Source organism: Phacochoerus africanus, chromosome 8 (assembly GCF_016906955.1).
Source record: "Phacochoerus africanus isolate WHEZ1 chromosome 8, ROS_Pafr_v1, whole genome shotgun sequence".
Classification (NCBI taxonomy): Eukaryota; Metazoa; Chordata; class Mammalia; order Artiodactyla; family Suidae; genus Phacochoerus; species Phacochoerus africanus.
Genome location: NC_062551.1, coordinates 82751984 through 82770114, shown reverse-complemented (window position 1 = coordinate 82770114; position 18131 = coordinate 82751984). Strand labels below are relative to the sequence as shown.

Genomic DNA, 18131 nt, shown 5'->3' with positions numbered 1-18131 from the left:
CCGTGAGCCCTCGGCTGCATCATCCCACCCCATCCCTCCCAGGACCTGGCCTGAGGCCTGCAAGTGCCTGTGCAGAGCGCGGCACCTGTTTCTGCTCCATGTCACTTTCCTGTCCTGGGGTTTTTCAAATGAAATCCAGGCCTCCGGTAGCTCCCAGGGTTCTCATGGACAATCATTTGGGGACAAATTGGTACAAGCAGTAATCTCTGCAGAGGCGATGAGGCTTGATGGAGGGGGCACCAAGCGACTGGAATGATCAGGCTCTCGCCTGTGGCCTCACCACCCTGGCTTCCGCCCCAGCATGGAAGGGAAGCAGAAGGAAAGGCTTTCTCCTGCAGCAGCAGCAGCAGCAGCAGCAGTGGCAGCGGCAGCGGCCCCCGCCGGCAGGGGGCAGGATAATGACTCGTCTCCATGTGGACAGAGCAACGGTCAAACCCAGCAGTGCACACTGCCTCTGGGTAACAGGGACACAACGGATGGGTGACATGCTGGGGACTCGACCAGCCTCCCGGCCACCTCAGGCTGTGCTTTCCCTGGAGATCACAAGGGGAAGAAGCCTCCCATTTCTGTGGTTCTCAAGATTCCTTGTACTTTGGAGAACGTGGACTTAGGAGCCTTTTAGCCCCGGGGCCAAAACCTTGCCCTCTCCTCCGTTTCACAAGAGCTCTTTGACCCCAGGGGGGATTGGGACCACCCCACGGTGGGAAGGCCTGAGGCCTGGGGCAGGAGAAGGGACTTGCTCAAGGCCACAGGCAGGTGCCCTGTGGGGAGGAGACGCAGGTTTTCTGGTTGTGTCCAGGGCTCTGCCTTCTTGCCGCACTGAACCATCCTCCTAGAAGCCAAGGCAACTCGCCTGGGTCAAGGGACCAGCAGTGGCTGCCCAGCTTCCCTGTCTCCCCCTTGAGACCTGGAGCTGGTGTCTAGCTGATGGCTGGCCCAGGGGCAGAGGGCAAGGGATGCCTATGAAGTGGGCCAAGGCCCAGGGGCCCCTGAGTGAAAAAGTGCTCTTGGCCTTATCAATCCTGAGAACCAGCACCTATGAGAACCAGTCCAGCAACAACCCAAACCCAGACGGAGCCCAGATATCGCAGGTGCCGTGCGGGGAGCCGTGAGGATGATGGGCCGCCCCAGCTGCTGCCACTAGAGAATTTACCACTGACTGTGGGAGCAGAATGGAAACCTTACACAGAAGAGGAGGAGGAATCTGCAGGTGGCACCATGGAGGCGGGATTTGGATCCCCTGGAATCCCGGTTTCCTCACTGCCTGTTCTCCCAAGCCCTTCCCAGCCTGGATGGTCCAGGCGCCTGGAAAGGCCGACTCACCTCCTCCCCCGTCAGGTAGAAAGCTGACAGGAGTCCTCCGATGTACCGGATGTTCACTTCGAACAAGGACGCTTCTCCACTCTGCGGGGCAGAAAGATGGGGAGGGCGGTGGGGACATTTGTGAGATGGTCACAGGCCTCCCTGGGGCAGCCAGGCCCTGGAAACAGGTCACACCTGCCACTGCCCTTGCTCCGCTGACCTGGCCACACCTCCACCTGGCTCCAAGCACTTGCCCAGCGGGCCAAGCTACCCTTGGTGGTTTTCAGAGCAAAAGATGAGAGGGATCAGCACCTGCCTGGCGGGCAGCTGCCGCACATTGACAGAGCTGCACATAAACACTGGGTCTGGCTTACTGCCCCAGCCCTTGCCAGAGGCCATGGCAGCAAAGTTATGCCTGGCTGCTCTCCAAGGAGTTCAAGAACTCTTGTGGCTGCAGCTAAGCCTGAGGAGAGGCCAGCCCCTTCCCCTCCCCAAGGGATCCCCTTGGCTTAGCAGGAGGATGGATGGGGTGGCCCTTCTTTGGGGTGACAGGCACATGGAAGGTTCTGGGGCAGAAGGGAGGGTGCCAGGCAGATCCTGGGAGGCGACCTGCAGTTTCTCAGCCTCCGCTCTGCAGCCCTCGGGGCACACCCACACTGCCTTAACCATTGTTGTTGTCTTTCTGAAGTCTGCACTGCAAATCAGGGGTATTGGGGCTTCAGGCCAAGGCCCAGATAAAACCCCACCTGAGTCACTCCCTTGGCTTTGTGACTTCAGACAAGATACTGAGCCTTTCCCTGCTGGAGTTTCTTCACTCCCTGCAGGGTGGGAATGAGATGCTGAGTGGGGCAGGTGAGATCCCTGCCAGGGCAGGGCATGGCTTCACAAAGCTGCCTGTTATTACCCCGACGCCCCAGCCCTAGGCACCCTCCCAGCCCCCCCGGCCTGCTTCCCACATGGAGGTCTTTTATTATTGGTAACCACCACGGTTGTCCTTCTACCTGGGAGAGCTTTTCCATCAGCAGAGCCCTTGCAAAGCTACTCTCTCTCTCTGGCCTTCACTCCCACTTCCAGATGAGAAAGCTCAGGCTAGAGAGGTGGAGAGACCACATCTTTCTTTCTTCCAGGGACCCTAACCTGCCCCAGCCCACCTGCATGGGCCTAGGCTCCCCAGCCCGTCCCCACCTGCCCCCTGGGGCAGCTGCCTGGGACCCGCTCTCTACCCACCCCCTGCATGGGGGAGAAGAGGGGGGTAGGGGGACACTCCTTCCTCTTCCTGCCTCTGCCTTCCTATTCACTGTCCTAGAAAATGGGAGGATTCTGCACTTGCAAGCGCCTCGCGCAGACTCGAAGAAATCCTAACAAGCCTCAAAATTATCACAATGATGGTGGCACTGCTTTGCATCTGTGTCAGACCTCAGCGGGTTATCAAATACTTTTTACAGCCCTCTGTGGCGGTCAGTCCTCAAGAGCCTGTGAATGAGGCGCTCTTGTTGTACAACCGTTTGGTTGGGAAAACTAAGGCGCAGGAGGGCTAACGGCTTTTCCCAGGCTGGAGCCCTAGAGTGTGACCCTGCCCCCACCCATCTGTCTCATGTCTTGCTCCCCAAACCATCTAAAGAGCCTCTCTCTGCGGTGAGCTGAGACCCCCAGGATGGATCTGTTACACCACTGGGAGATCAGTGGGAGTGGCATGTGGTATTTAAGGCTTTTGTGCCAGCCATGCATATGGGCATCACCTCCCCCAGGCCTTGGTTCCTGCCCAGATACCTGCAAAGCTGGAAGCCAAGTGGGTCCCAGACCCGGTCACAGGCCTCAAGCCAGACGCCCGCCCCGCTGCCCTTCTCAGCCATCTCGAGGACAGCACGGGGGTGGAGGGGGGCTCCAGGTTAGAGCAGCTCCGAGCAGGTAACCACTCTTCTCTTCCCAGAGTCCCTGTTGCTGCTGTTCTGTCAGACAGACTCAGTCCCACAAGGGGCTTCTGGGTGTGAGCAATGTGCCCGGAGCCCAGAGAGGGGAAGCAAGTCTGTCTTCCATGCCAGGGAGATCAGGCTGGTAAGTACTCATGGGCCAGCCAGGGGTGGCGGGATGACCCCCGCCTTAAGGCTGGTTTGAGGGGAGGGGCCTCAGCATGAGGGCATGGAGCCCCACTTCCAAGAATGCTCTGCTGGGCAGCCTGGGTCTCAGAGATGATGGCAGTGGGGGAGCTGGTAGCTGATCTCTCCAGCCCCTTCTGGCCCTAATACCCCAGGGTCTCTGACTTACCACATTAAGGTGGAAGCTTTCTTCTACCCAGGCCTTGGCCTCCTGGAACTCCTCCTTCAGCTCCATGAGGTAGAGGGTGTCGAGGGAGTCAATGACTGTGGCCCCGCTGAGGCCTCCTGCAGGCACAGAGGATGAAGCTGTGACTCAGGGTCATTCTGACCCTTTCCACTCCAACCATGTGAGCCACCATTCCCCAGGCCTCCTCCAAACACCTGGCCAGGCTCTCAGGCACCATCCAGGGGGACTCTGGGCCTTTGAAGGCATGTCTAAGACCCAGAGTCCTGCTATGGGCTGCTTCCTCCTCAGGACAGCAAAGAGTGGGTGGCAGGTCAGGGAGACCAAGTTTAACGGCTGAGCCATTTCCCAGAACTTGGTCCACTCTTATGTCTGCCAGCAAGTCAACCATCACTGCCAGCCAGGCATCTGCCACCTTTCTCTGATGCTGGGGGTGGCAGGGATGGGGCAGATGAACTGACTTGGGGGTCTACAGAATCCTAACAAATGTTCCAGTCCTCTGACTCTTCAATTCCATTTCTTTTTTTTTTTTTGTCTTTTTGCCATTTTTCTTGGGCTGCTCTCACAGCATATGGAGGTTCCCAGGCTAGGGGTCCAATTGGAGCTGTAGCCACCGGTCTACACCAGAGCCACAGCAACGCGGGATCCAAGCCGCGTCGGCAACCTACACCACAGCTCACGGCAACGCCGGATCCTCAACCCACTGAGCAAGGGCAGGGACGGAACCCACAACCTCATGGTTCCTAGTCGGATTCGTTAACCACTGCACCACGACGGAAACTCCTCAATTCCATTTCTTAATTTATTCTAAGGAAAAAAAGATGTTCATAAATATTGATCCAGAAAGATACTTATTGCAGCATATAATGGGTGAAAGTTGGGGAAAAAACCCCTCAAGTCCAACAATAGTGGATTCGTTATACCCATTGTGGCTTGTATATAAAATAGGACACTATGAAGACATGCACACAGGTGAGGAAGACCTGTGTTAGCTGGGGAACCATCCATGGGATCTGTTAAACTAAAAAAAAAGTAGGTTGGAAAAAAAAAAGGCAATAGAATTTCTTTACTGTATGCCACCATGGACACAATTAAGTCTGGCAGGACATGATTCAGTGGCTATCTCCTCTCTATGCTGGGATTATAGGTGCTTCTTGATTTCTTCAGCTCATGGATTATTTTTATAACCAGAAATTAATTAATTTCTCTTCCTTCCTTCCTTGCCTTTCTTTCTTGGAAAGACAGTTTGGGCAAAGCAACCAACAAATGCAAAACCCAAAGATTCCGTGGCCACTCTTGCTCTAAGCCCATGAGTACGTAAAGCATGAGCTACCAGGCTTGGCCCCTGCCTCGGGGCCTTAGAATCTTGTCCTGGAAATAAAGGCTGAGAAAATGGAGCAGTTTTCCACATCACAGACTGGATAGCAGAGTGACGAAGACGACATTCCCATGAGGGACAGCCAGGGCCTGGCTGGTAGAGGACGGTGACGGGGCAGGGGAGGAGCTTGCTTGGTGCCATCTGGAGGGCTTCTGAAGAGACGGCAGCCTCCAATCAACTTCTTCTGACTACAGTCATTGCAGGCAGCAGCAATTTCCTTTAGGGACTAGAGGGTAGCTTAAGAGGAGCAATTGTTTCTTCAGTGTCCTCCTTGCAGAGGCTCAAAGCATTGAGACTCAGGGGCTCCAACTTCCCCCGGTGAACACAAGAGCTTGCTGACAGACGCCGGGCCCCACTTGAGTCTGAAGCACGGCTTTGTGGCCCCCCCGCATTCAGAGTTCACATTTAATCTCCTTAATTAGTGCTTCCCTAGCTGCTCACTTGTGTTGACTTTGCAGGCAGAGAATCCTTGTGAAACCCAAACACTTAACCGCCTCTCTAGGCTGGGCAAGGTCTAATAAATTAAAAAAAGGCATGGCCCGGAAAAGGATGGGAGAGAGATCCAGGAGAAGTTGGAGGTTAAAGACCCATTTCCAGAAGGGAGGGTTTGCCAGGAAGAGTGGAGGGAGGGGAGGGTGGGGGCACGCGGACACTTTCCAATCCAGAGGCACGTGTCCTGGGATGGCTTTGGCACTTGGGTTGAAGTGAATTTCCAGAGTGTCAACCCTTCCTACACTTAGGGATTAGTAGGCAAACGTACTCAAAGCCAAACAAAGTTGATCTTTTCCTGGTTTATCCTGGCTGCCTCCCCTGTAGGTGTCCAAGGCTGAACACAGTTCAAGGGAACTCCTTACCCGCCTGAGGTATCCAGGCCTTGGGGCACTGATGTGCCACATGTGGACAGAGGCCGAGAGAGTCCTGGTGTCCATACTCCTGGCTCTGAAGCCAGGCCCTCTTCCTGTTAACCACGGGGCCTCAAACCTGACTTCTTAAAGGCCTGGAGGGGTTTCTGAGATCCCACTCCCTTACCCCTAAATTTCATAGATGAGGACCCCAGGGAGGTCCCGCCCCAGATAAGACCGAGGGAGGCGTGGAGCCCCAGCCAGGGCCCAGTGTGGTGTGTTTTCCACAAGGAAAGGGGCCTTTCAATTCCCCGTGAAGACAATTTCAGCTCTGCTTGCTAACCCCTCCCCCGCGGGGGCAGGAGGCTGCTCTGACCAGTGAAGAGGAGCCCAGGCTGTGTGTCCTTCAAGGCCAAGGGAGGGGAGGCCCGGAGTATCTGATTTCTGAATCCTGCCCCAGGCTGCCTGGTGTTTTCACCCCACGGGCCCTCTGTCCCCTGGGCCGACCCTGAGCCCAGAGTCCCCACGGCCTCGGCTGGGCCGGGAGGGCAGCCAGGGCGCCTCATGACCAGCTGTCCTTCCTAAACACTCCCGAGGCAGCTCGCTAAGAGATCTGTTGGCAAGTTCTGCCCCTGCTCTTGGGTTCCTGAGGCCTCCTCTCCTTCCCGCCCCCGCCCCCCCTCAACACGGCTAGGCTGCAGGCCAGGAAGTCACTTATTGGAACGCTTTTCCTTTCAGGCCAGGGGTTACCCAGCGGCCAGGCCGGGCAGGAGAGAAGGCGCTATCCTGGATTCAACTCTATCTGCACCTGCAGTGGCCTGGGGAGCTCCCCGGGGGAAAAAGACACTTGCCCATTCAGTAAACAGACCCCCAACGGGCACGGACAGTCAGGCAGCCCGCTTGGAAGCTTTGGTTCCTGGGTCTGGAACCCTCGCTGTGCACAAAGGACCCCTGCTCCCTCCCCTTCCTGACAGGCAGGAGGCAGTGAGATCTGTTAAAAGAACACATCTTTGGGTTCAAATCCCGACTTGGGCCAGCAACACATTTGTTCTCAGTGTTAAAGTTCTCACCTGTAAAATGAGGTGAAGACCACTGGGCTGGGGTACTAGGGAGCCACTGAGGGTTCCTGAGCTGGTGGGTAATGGTATCATATAATACATCTGATAAAGACATCTACACATGCCTGGCACAGAGTAGAGCTTGACAAATCAATTCATTGTTCTTATCTCTGGGGGCCCTTAGCTCTCCTTGAAACACTGGCCTGGCCAGGGAGATGCTGATTCAAATCCTGGCTCCATTATGTACAAGCTGTGTACCAGCGCAAGTCACTGTACCTCACTGAGCCCCATTTTTCTCGTCTGCAAAATGGAAATTATAGTAGGACCCACCTCGTAAGGCTGCTGGGAGGGATAAATGGGGCAGTGGATGGAAAGGAGGTAGCACAACGTTGGGTACATGTGAGCTTGCCCCCATAAACAGAAGCGTGGCCCTCCTGGTCCCCAGCTGGCCCTGGGCAGCCCTTCCACAAAGGCTTCTGGGGTCGCTGAGACTTTGTGATGCTCCTGCAGTATGGCTTTTCCCCACCCTGTAGGGCAGTGTGGGCATGAGGCGCAGCTTGCAAAAGCCTTGGCCCAAATTAAGGGAAAAGCGTCATATGGGTCCCACCTGCATCTGCTGCTGAGCCTTTGCACCCCTGACTTGAATGTGCCCCTGCCTCTGAAAGGGTCTACCTACTTCCAGGACCCCTCCCTTCCACTCCAATTCACCCTGTATACTGTCCCTGACCTGTCTTCCTAAAACCAGATCCACTGTGCCCCTCCCCGGCTCAGGAACCTGCAATGGCTTCTCAATACCCATGCACTAAGTACACGGTAGTGGTCAAGCCTTTTGGGCTTCAAAGGATCTGGCTAATATCACCTCCCAACAAGCTCTGCTTCCTGGACACAGGCTGCACGCTCCAGCCTCCCTACCCCTGCACATATGGTCTTGCCAACAAGACTTTGTGCATCCGGGCATAGACAAAACCTATACCTTCTTCAAGGCCTCCTCCCGGCAGCCTTCCCTGATTGCAGCCAGCCAACCTCCTGCCCAGAGAGCTCCCAAAGCACTTTCTCAGGCGTCCCGCTCAGTGTTCTCCATTCCCACTCTGCACTGTGGAGCTGTCTCACCCCCTAACTAGACTGTGAGCTCCTTGAGGTCAAAGGTTCCCACCACCTCTCTTGCACCCCTTCCCTGCCTTACCTCCAAGCAACCACAAGGGCCAGAGCCCTCAACCCCAACGGGCCACTCGCCATTCCCTGCAACCTCAGCAGACACCTCGACTTCAGTGACTGCTACAAAGTCTGCTAGGATGGCCTTCCCCATGCCACCTTCTCCCATGCGGGCTAGAGCCCACCCCAGCGCTTCCTGGTCCAGGAAGCCATTGTGGTCCTCTGCCTGCAGTCTGCATGGAGTCTCTCCCTCCCTGAGAAGTCTTCCCCAGCCCTCAGGGCCCACCCTCTGTGCCCCTACCCTGTGCACCCTCGTCTGCAAGAGAAGTGCTCCTGTCCTCATCACACTATAAAGGAGGCATCCATTTACTGTCCCTGTCCTCGTAATAGCAGAGGCTCAGCCTGCAGCAGATTGGTCTCCATGCTCAAGAGCCATCTGCTGAGTGAGAGGGGGAGGCAGCAGGCCTGGAGACCACGCTGGCCCATCTCTGGAGCCTGTCCTAACTCCCCGGCATCATGCTTGCTCTGTGCTGGGTCTTGGCGTTCAGGATGCCACTCTTCATCTTCCCAGTGCCAGCTTCTTCCCAGTCCTTTTTGCTGGTCCTTCCTCCCATCCAGGCCCTGAAAGCCTGGGGTTCCTGGGGCTCTGTCCTTGGGCCTCTTCTCTGCTTTCCTTCCATCCCTTGGTGATTCAATCTTGTCTCACAGCTTAAATGCCATCACCTGCCGATGATGCCCAGATTTATATTTCCGGCCGAGACCTTGACCTCGAAGCCCAGGCTCTCTAGCACATTTCCACTTGGAAATCCATAGATATCTCACCTTTAACTTTAGCTCAGCAGGATATGTCTGAAAGCATCTCCTGCTCCTCCCTCCAAATCTGTTCCTCCCACAGTCTCTTCCCCCCTCAGTGAATGTCAACTCCCTCCTCCCAAAAGCCGTGGCCCTGAGCCCTTGACTCTGCCCATCTCTCGCCCCCACCTCTGGTCCCAAAGCAAATGCTGGTGGCTCTATCTTTACAAGCGTTCCAGCCTCCGCCCACTCTTCACCTCCTCCGGCTACCGCCTTCATAAATGCAGGTCCTGTCACACAGCTCTTCTGCTCAAACCCTTCCCAGAGCTCCCCCGTGACCTGGAGGCTATGATCTGGCCCTGGCTTCCTTTCGCTGCCTGGCCTCTCCCTCCACTGCAGTTGCTCGCTGCTCCTGGAACCCTCCAAGCCTCCAGAGTCTTGACTCGGCACCTGTGCCCGTTCTGCTGAAATAGCACCCCCTTTCCCTCAGCACCTTTATCCTAGCAACGTCACACATGGAGCTGCCCCCGTCACTGTCCTCCCTGATGGTGTGTGTGTAAACTCCCGGAGGGGAAAGCTCTGTTTTGTGCACTGCATCCTCCACTGCCTAGAACACTCTCCTGCCCATCACAGGTGCCCACTAAGTATTTGGGAATAGAGGGCCCCTCCCTCTGGGTGGGGAGAGCTTCTGCTGTGGCTCATTCATATCTCTCAGTGCCCGGCTACAGTCTGGCACCCAAAGGATTAGAGGTAAATGCGTCGGTAGAACAGACTGAGCCTACAGCATGGGCATCTGTGGGGACCGCGTCCAGGGCAGCTTAACTGTCTGCTCTAGGGGCTGGTGCCAATAGACAGCAGAGACTCTCCTGGCAGACTGTGGCCAGATCAGCCAGGGTGGCTGAGTGTGTCCACACCATCACCCTGTACAAAGCTATTTGTCACACGTGTCAGTCTCTACAAGGGAATGGCCCCGGGGCGCCCATAACCCCCTCCCCTGGGGGCTGCCTGGCCAGGAACTACCTTGCCCTGCTGGACTGTGGTTTTGTAGCCCCTCTCCTGACTCTACCATATTAATGATGATGAGGTTTTTATGTGACATTATATTAGCAAAGAGAAATGGGTCAGGCTGGGCAACATAAGCTCCGGGAAGAACATTTAGACAGAAAAAAAATCACTCAAGGCGTAGCCTATTACCGCAATATCCTCAGAGCCCATATACTAATAGTTGCATTTAATTTGATGATATAATCCATAGAGACTTTTCTTAATCTGTAAAAAAAAAAAAAAAAAAAAACCAATGTTTTTCTCAGCTTCCAAAGAAACCAGTGTGGATGTGTGGCAGGTCCCAGTTTCCAAAGATTGCCATAGGACAGCCCTTCCCACAAGAGGACCTTTTCCCACAGCTCCCCTCCTTGGACCTGAGTGGAACTTTGTGACTACCTGGAACAACAGAGTAAAGCAGGAAGGATGATGAGTGAGTTTCCAGGCCCAGACTTAAGAGACAGGCAATTTCTGCTTCCTGGCTCTTGGAACCCTGGCTCTTGGGATCAGCCACCATACCTTGAGGAAGCCCAAGGTAGCCCAGAAGAAGAGACCACGTGGAGATGCCATACATGTGTTTTCTGACCAAACGCCCATCTGCGGTCCCAGCCAATAGTCTGCATCAATTCCAGACATGTGAATGAAGGAGCTTCCAGAAGGTTCCAGCTGTCCAAGTCATCCTTCCTAGCTCAGGGCCCATATATCCTGGCAGAGAGATAAACTGTCCCCCTTGTGCCCTTTCTGAATTCCTAGCTCACTGGATCTGTGAGCATAATAAAATAATTATTTTAAGCCAGTAATGTTTGGAGTAATTTGTTATGCAGCAGTAGAAGCTGGAATGTTCTGCTACATGGGTTTCTATGGAGATTGATTAAAGCGATATCCCCATGACCCCAAAGTACAGTGTCTGAAACTACAGCATTTTGGATGGTGAGATCTTCTGGCTGCATGAAAATTTTTTTTTTTTTTTTTGGTCTTTTTGCCATTTCTTGGGCCGCTCCCGCGGCATATGGAGGTTCCCAGGCTAGGGGTCTAATTGGAGCTGTAGCCACCGGCCTACACCAGAGCCACAGCAACACGGGATCCGAGCCGCGTCGGCAACCTACACCACAGCTCACGGCAACGCCGGATCCTTAATCCACTGAGCAAGGGCAGGGATCAAACCCGCAACCTCATGGTTCCTAGTCGGATTAGTTAACCACTGAGCCACGATGGGAACTCCATGAAAAATCTTCTTAGGGATTAGGCCCTCTCCGTTTCTATCAGGTCTGGGATTTTTGTTTGTTTGTTTTTCTTCCAATAGGAATATTTCTCTTGAATCTTTCCATGATGGTTATTTCCTGAATCACGTAAAGTTGTTTTCAGAGGCTATTTCTAGGAAAAGGTTTTTTAGAGTCTCTGGAAGGACTCAAGATTTTTTTTTTTGTCTTTTGTCTTTTTTTGTTGTTGTTGTTGCTGCTATTTCTTGGGCCGCTCCCGCGGCATATGGAGGTTCCCAGGCTAGGGGTCAAATCGGAGCCGTAGCCACCAGCCTACGCCAGAGCCACAGCAACGCGGGATCCGAGCTGCGTCTGCAACCTACACCACAGCTCACGGCAACGCCGGATCATTAACCCACTGAGCAAGGCCAGGGATTGAACCTGCAACCTCATGGTTCCTAGTCGGGTTCGTTAACCACTGCGCCACGACGGGAACTCCACGGACTCAAGATATTTTTTAAGGAGCTATTCCTGGAATCCCGCAGAATGCTCTTACTGAGGCTGGTTAATAAAAGATGATCAGATCTGACCATGTCACCGCCCTTTCAAAAAGCTCTCAATGTCTCCTGCTCTCCGAGTTCAAGGTCTTGAGGAGAGTGTGCAGGGTGCCTGTGGTCCAGGCCTTAGCAACCTCTCTGGCCTCGCCTCTCCTGGTCTCTTTGCACATGATGTTCTTCCCAGAGCAGACCAGATGGGGCGCCTGATGATGCAAGATTGTGTTGTGTCTTCTCTCAAGATGTTCCAGAGCCACCAAGCAGAGCTGACCACCTCCTCCTCTGCAAGCCCACCCTGCTCTGCAGCAGGTGCCTCCGTCACCTGATTGCACTACATCCTGCGTCTAGATCCAGTGGCTGGATCTGACTCCTCTCAGGAGCTCCAGCATCCATCCCCAGGCCAGGCCCCAAGAAGGCAAGACCAAACAACGGTTGAAAGAATAAGCAGCTGGTAGAAAGGCCCATAGCGCTCTCTTAGGGATCTCCAAACACTTTACAAGGGCTCTTGGCCTCAGAGAAAACACACCACTCACAGCAGTGGCCAGCTAGCCAAGGAAAACACTGTTGGAGGGACTAGATGGGCAGCTGCAGACGTCAGGGCCCTGGTGGAACTAATAGCTTCCTCCATCCTTCCCCACCAGATGCCCTGCTTTGCAGCCACAGCCGGCTGGAGAATGTTTGCCGTGGCTGACCGCTGGATGAGGTTCACTGCGACGAATGGCCAGACACGGTTCACTGAAGCAGTCTACTGGACAGGTTCCTCGTTGGAAAACAGGCTGTGTTTAAAATGTTAATGTTTTGTTTGTTTTTAAATAAGAGCTGAGGGTGCTGTCTAATCTGGGAACGGGTATTCAAAAAATTCCCCGTGACAGTGCTGTATAGCCAACTCTGAACGCCTTTATCTCAAAACACCTCTGAGAGAAGAAAAGGCAGACAGAAATTGGAACCCAGGATGCTCCAAAGTCACCCAGCAGCTCAGCAGCTCAGGGCAGAGCTGTAACCAGACACTACCTTCCAGACCATGCGACTTTGTAGGCTTGGTTTTATCCTAGCTTTGTCTCTTCCCAGTTGTATGATCTTAGGCTGACTTGAGCTCTCTGGGCCTCAGAAAAATGGGACAATAGGGCCTCCTTTTCAGAGAGGCATGGCCAGTTCAGACAGACATATACAAAGAGCACTCAGTAGAAGTTCCATTGTGGTGCAGCGGAAACGAATCCGACTAGGAACCATGAGGTTGCAGGTTCCATCCCTGGCCTTGCTCAGTGGGTTAAGGATCAGGCATTGCCATGAGCTGTGGTGTAGGTTGCAGACTTGGCTTGGATCCTGCATTGCTGTAGCTGTGGTGTAGGCTGGCGGCTATGGCTCCGATTCAACCCCTAGCCTGGGAACCTCCATATGCCGCGGGAGCGGCCCAAGAAATGGCAAAAAGACACACACACACAAAAAAGGAAGAATTGCTTCCAACTTTCATTATAGTCGTCTGTGTCCTTTTTCTCAAGTCCATCAGTGAATGTCTTCAGGGCTAATTCCTAGCCTATTTAATCAAAGCTGACACAGACCCCACAGAATAAAGGCATCCTTGTGACCTAGTAAATGATGCCCTGTGCCCACTGCCTCACACCTAGACGAGGAAGCCTCCTGAGAGCAGTGCCCTCACTAAAGGTTGTTCCCATGCAGTGGGAGGTGTAGGGGACCAGAGACCATCTTCGCGGTACTCTGAGAACGTGGCCCAGGGAAGATACCACCCAAAGTCTGCTTGTGGAATGTGGGATTCTCCTCAATGCCCACCACAGAGATTAATAAGAACAACTGCAGGTGGCACTTTGTGCCAGGCACTGTCATCTGCTCACACACATCTTCTTCTTTTTTTGTCTTTTCAGGGCCACACCTGCAGCATATGGAAGTTCCCGGGCTAGGGGTCTTATTGGAGCTACAGCTGCCAGCCTACGCCACAGCCACGCCAGATCCAAGCTGCATCTGTGACCTACGCCGCAGCTTGTAACAACGCCAGATCCTTAACCCACTGAGTGAGGCCAGGGATGGAACCCGCATTCTCATGGATAATAGTTGGGTTCTCAACTGGCTGAGCCATAGTGGGAACTCCCACATCTTCTTTTTTAAACCTCATGAAAACTCTATCATTGTCCCTCTTTTACAGAAGAAGATTGATGCTTCAAGGAATTATGTCACCTGCTCGAGATTTATTCATTTACCCAAAACATAGTGTCGCATGCTCACAACGTGCCTGGGGCTGGAGCACAGTGGGGAACGCACAGCCTTGGTCCCCACCCCCAAGGAGCTGAAGGTCTGGTGAGGGAGAAAGACACCAGCCAGGTCTCACACAGATGACCTCGTTAAAGGACCTCGGGCGATAAAGGGAAAGAGAGCAGGAGCGTGGTCAGGAGGAGGTGGCATTTGGGCTGAGGCCTGAAGGAGGCACGGGAGGCAAGAGGGGCTCGGGGCAGGCCAGGCAGATGCACAGCAAAGGGAACGGAGTGGGGAAGTCCTGGCATGTCTGTGGAGCAGAGAGGAGCTGTGAGGTGGTGAGAAAGAGGGAACACAGTGGGTGGTGAGGGGTGGGGCCAGACCACACGGGGCCTCAGGGCTCAAGGAGGACTGTCCGGGTGGCTTAGGGACCAGAGTCATCTGACATTTTAAATACAAATGATACAAAGCTGCTGTGTGAAGAGTGTCCCGAAGGGGTTCCAGGAGGCCCCCGTGCTGAGTAATGCCGGGAGCTGCTATCTTGGTTGGTGAGGGCCCACCAGTCACTTAGGATTAGGGGGCAGGGAGCCCCTGGGGCTGTGCTTTGAGATCCTTTGAAGGAAACTGGAGATGCCCCCCCCCCAGCTGATGGGAAGGTGTTGACTGGTCCAGGGGCAAGAAGAATTAACCCCAAGCACAGGGCAACATCAGCCCATTGCCTCACTTTAGCCCCACTGGGGGAGCCTCCAGCTGCCCTCTGAGGGCGCCAGGGCCTCCCAGGCCCACAGATGTAGGGTCAAATGTCATCTCGGGTATACGTGGTGGCCACACAGAGCCATGCATTGATCATGGCAAACACAGCCTGTGGACCAGAGCCAAGAGGCACAGATGTGTGGCGCTGATAACAAGATGAATGATGATTATTGGAAAGGAGAAAAGCAAGGAAATCAAAGAGGTCCTGTTCACCCCCAGAAACATAAAGAGATGGCAGAGGCAGTGCCAGGAGAACTTGGTACAAAGCTGTGTCCTAGTCCCTGGGATGCCCAAGCTGCCGGGAATGGGCCAGCAGAAAGGGCCGAGGCCTGGAGCCATATGTACTTGTTTGCCTCAGTTTCCTCATCTGTACAATGGGGACAAGCATATCCACCCTGCATAACCCTCCTGGGTGTTATGGATCACACAGTGGACGCAGCAGCCACTCTGCGGCCAGCCTCAGCTGAGTCTGTGTACAGGCAGATGGGAGCACCTCTTTAAAAAGCCTCCCAGACCTCCCAGTGTGGCTCAGCAGGTTAGAACCTGACACAGTGTCCATGAGGATGCAGCCTTGCTCAGTGAGTTAAGGATTCACCATTGCCACAAGCTGCAGTGTAGGTTGCAGACGCGGCTCGGATCTGGTGTTGCTGTGGCTGTGGCATAGGCCAGCAGCTATAGCTCTGATTCAGCCCCTAGCCTGGGAACTTCCAAATGCTGTGGGTGCAGCTGTAAAAAGAAGGGGGAAAAAAGCCTCCCAGCAGGGGGTGCAATTTGTGTCGCTCTTCTCTAGATAGGGCTGAGAGGTCATGTAAATTTCCCCTGGTTGACAAATGCAGGAGTTAGGATTCAACTCAGGCCACAGGCCTGTGTGTTTCACTGGCATGCTGTCCTGATCTTGTGCAATTTCTGGGAACTTGGCCAGGTTCAGAGGGTCTGAGAGGGTCCCGGGAGGTATCCACAGCCACGAGGCCCCCAGGCATCTCCTCAGGGCCTGGCAGCACCTCTTGCCTATGGCTGGAGCAGCACCCCTATGTAGCAGGTACCACCTGTGTGAGAGGAGCTGGTGCTTCTCCCCCCAGGAGCCCTGCCCGTGGTGCTCACACCAGTCTCCACGAAGCCTTCTCAGGTCCCCTCCAGGGAGTGACGCCTCCTCCCTGCACCGTTCTGGGTCCCACTGCTGATCACTTGGCCAGGCAGACTCACAGGAGGGTCCATGTTGGTCTCACAGGCAGGAGCCTGGAAGGCAGAGGTCCTGCCATATTCATCTTGGAACCATCTATGATGCCAGGCGCTCAGTAGGGTCTGAGTAAATGTTTATGGAATTAACCCAAGAGAACTGAGAAGGAGCCGGAGCAAGTGTGAGCAGAGGCTGGACCGGCTGGCCTCTCCCCATCGGGCCCACGATGATCCCGCCGGGTTCACTCTCAGCATCTGGGGATGCGGAGGGGGCCAGCTCGCCCTCCTCTACAGACCAGGGGCCTTCCCTTTCCTCCATAGGCCACTTCCAGAATCTACTAGAAACCACCCTAGCCCCTCCACTTAACTGAAAGGACACTCAAGTGCATTTTACACAGAAAGTAATGCAAGTTTCCCACTGGCAGACCTACCTGTGTTGATCACCTGAGATAAGAGGGCAGGGAGATTCCTCTGGGCAGGTTTTATTTACTACAAAGGATGAGGTAAGGAATTTATTTTGGAGTCAGGTAGACAGAACCAAATCCTCCCTTGCTATTCCTAGCTGTGTGACCACTGGTTGGCTGCTTTACCCATATGAGACTCAAAGTTTTCATCTGTGAAATGAGGATAATGTCAGCTAATGCATATTATTAGAGACTGTGGCAGTAGCTGTACATAGCAGGTTTTGTTTTTTTTTTCTCTTTAATTGTAAATGGACTGCAGGAGGGGCCTCTGGGTCACCTTTCGTTTCATTTTATTTATTTTATTTATTAAAGCGGCAGTAGCGATAGTGGAAAATACACAAGCTTCTAGTCGAAATGCTTAAGCCTTGGCTCTGCACATTACTGGCTATGTGGCCACAGCCAAGTTGCTTAACCTCTCTGAGCTGAGTCTGCATCTGTCAAAAGGAAGTGATAACACCGCCCTTGGAGGTGTGGGTGGCTTCGATGTGGTCCAGAGTCTGGCAGAAAGAGGGAGCAGGAGGGGAAGGGTCTGTGCCTGAGCTGAACGGGGAGAGGCCCCTCACCCACCTGCCCCAGTCCACCTGCCCCTCATCCCTGGCGTGCTTCCTGGGTGAGGACTGCCTCTGCTTTAGATTTGGGGGCCAGCACAATTTGCAAATGTGCAAACACGCCACGGCCTGGAAGACAGCTCTCTCTGCTTCAGAGAAAACACACAGTTCAATTTCCTAAAGATTGAACCCCAGGAGCCTTTTAAGGCTTTCCTGGTGAGAGAGCAGTTCTCAGAACTCTTGGGCGGTGCCACCCTCATGGAACTAATCAATTAAAGTCTGAGTATTTGTCATTCTCAGCAAAGGTTCGCAAGGATGACTGAGAAGATGGGGGAAAAAAAAAGCAAAGCCTGATTTCGGCGGCACAGTTTTCAGAAATATATGGTAATCCATTTTTGTCAATCCACGGAAGGCACAGCTCAAATCATTAAAAAGCCATCATACTTAATCATGCATGGAGAGGGCTGGCCTATGCCTCTCAGATCATTTTCAAATGGTTTCAGGTTAACTTTCAAAAACTGACAGGCAAGCAGGGAGGGGATTATGACAGATGATAATCTGAGGAATTTCTGGTTCTGGTTCTCGGAGGACGAGGGATTTACTTGAGAGAAAACTGCCACCCCGAGCTTGGCGTGGTGGCAGTAGGGACAGCAGCGAGGGAGACTCCAGGATGGATCAGCCGTGACTTCTGCCCTCGGGGAGTCTGCAGCTGCTTTCTCAGAAAAACAGCAGATCCCTAGCAAACGATTCAGCAAGCAATTGTGATCTATTGTGACGGGAGCCAAGAAAAGGCAGACATTTACCCAGTGGTTAAGTCTCACCTGTGGGCCTACAGACCTGGGTTTGGAATTTGTCTTCGCCGCCTCCTAGCTGTGTGACCCCATGCAGGTTTCTGAATCTCTGAGACTCCAATTCCTCATCTATAAATGGATGGCCAGCCTGTGGGCTCAGGAGGTTATGAATGAGTTCACTTCTATGAAGCCTTATCATGTAGCGCCTGGTGCACAGTGAGCTCTCCGGCAATCCCACCCAAGCAGCTGACTCTGCTGAAGGAGGCCTCCCAGATGCCCTGTGATTTGGAAGGGCGAGCCGGAATCTGCAGGGTGGAGAGGTCGGGGAAGGACATTCCAGGTGGAGGGCACGGCCTGTACCAAGGTTCTGAGGGGAGCCGTTGGTCAGGTATGTGGGGAGGGGGACGAGGGAGGGAAGCTAAGCAGAGTGGGGGTCCTCTGCGAAGGTCAGCAAGTGCCAGGCTGAGGGGTTGGGACTTTATCGAGAGGGCCATGGGGAGTCCTGGAGGTGTGCCGGCCGGCCAGGCCTGCGATCAGCCATGTAGATCAGAAGCTAGCTGAGGGCAGGGGAGCGGCTGTGGAGAAGGCTGGGCCAG

General features: G+C 54.1%; 1 protein-coding gene across 2 annotated transcripts in view; it reads right to left on the bottom strand.

Annotated features, from left to right (window-relative positions):
* The window catches only part of MAN1C1 (mannosidase alpha class 1C member 1), a 138863-nt gene that overhangs the window by 29705 nt on the left and 91027 nt on the right, over positions 1 to 18131 (bottom strand). For both annotated transcript variants that reach the window (XM_047792668.1, XM_047792669.1), the window contains 2 exons: positions 3568 to 3683; positions 1324 to 1404 (listed from right to left, as the gene is read on the bottom strand). In XM_047792668.1, the coding sequence (XP_047648624.1) occupies positions 1324 to 1404; positions 3568 to 3683 (197 nt within the window). The remainder of the gene's footprint in view (positions 1 to 1323; positions 1405 to 3567; positions 3684 to 18131) is intronic.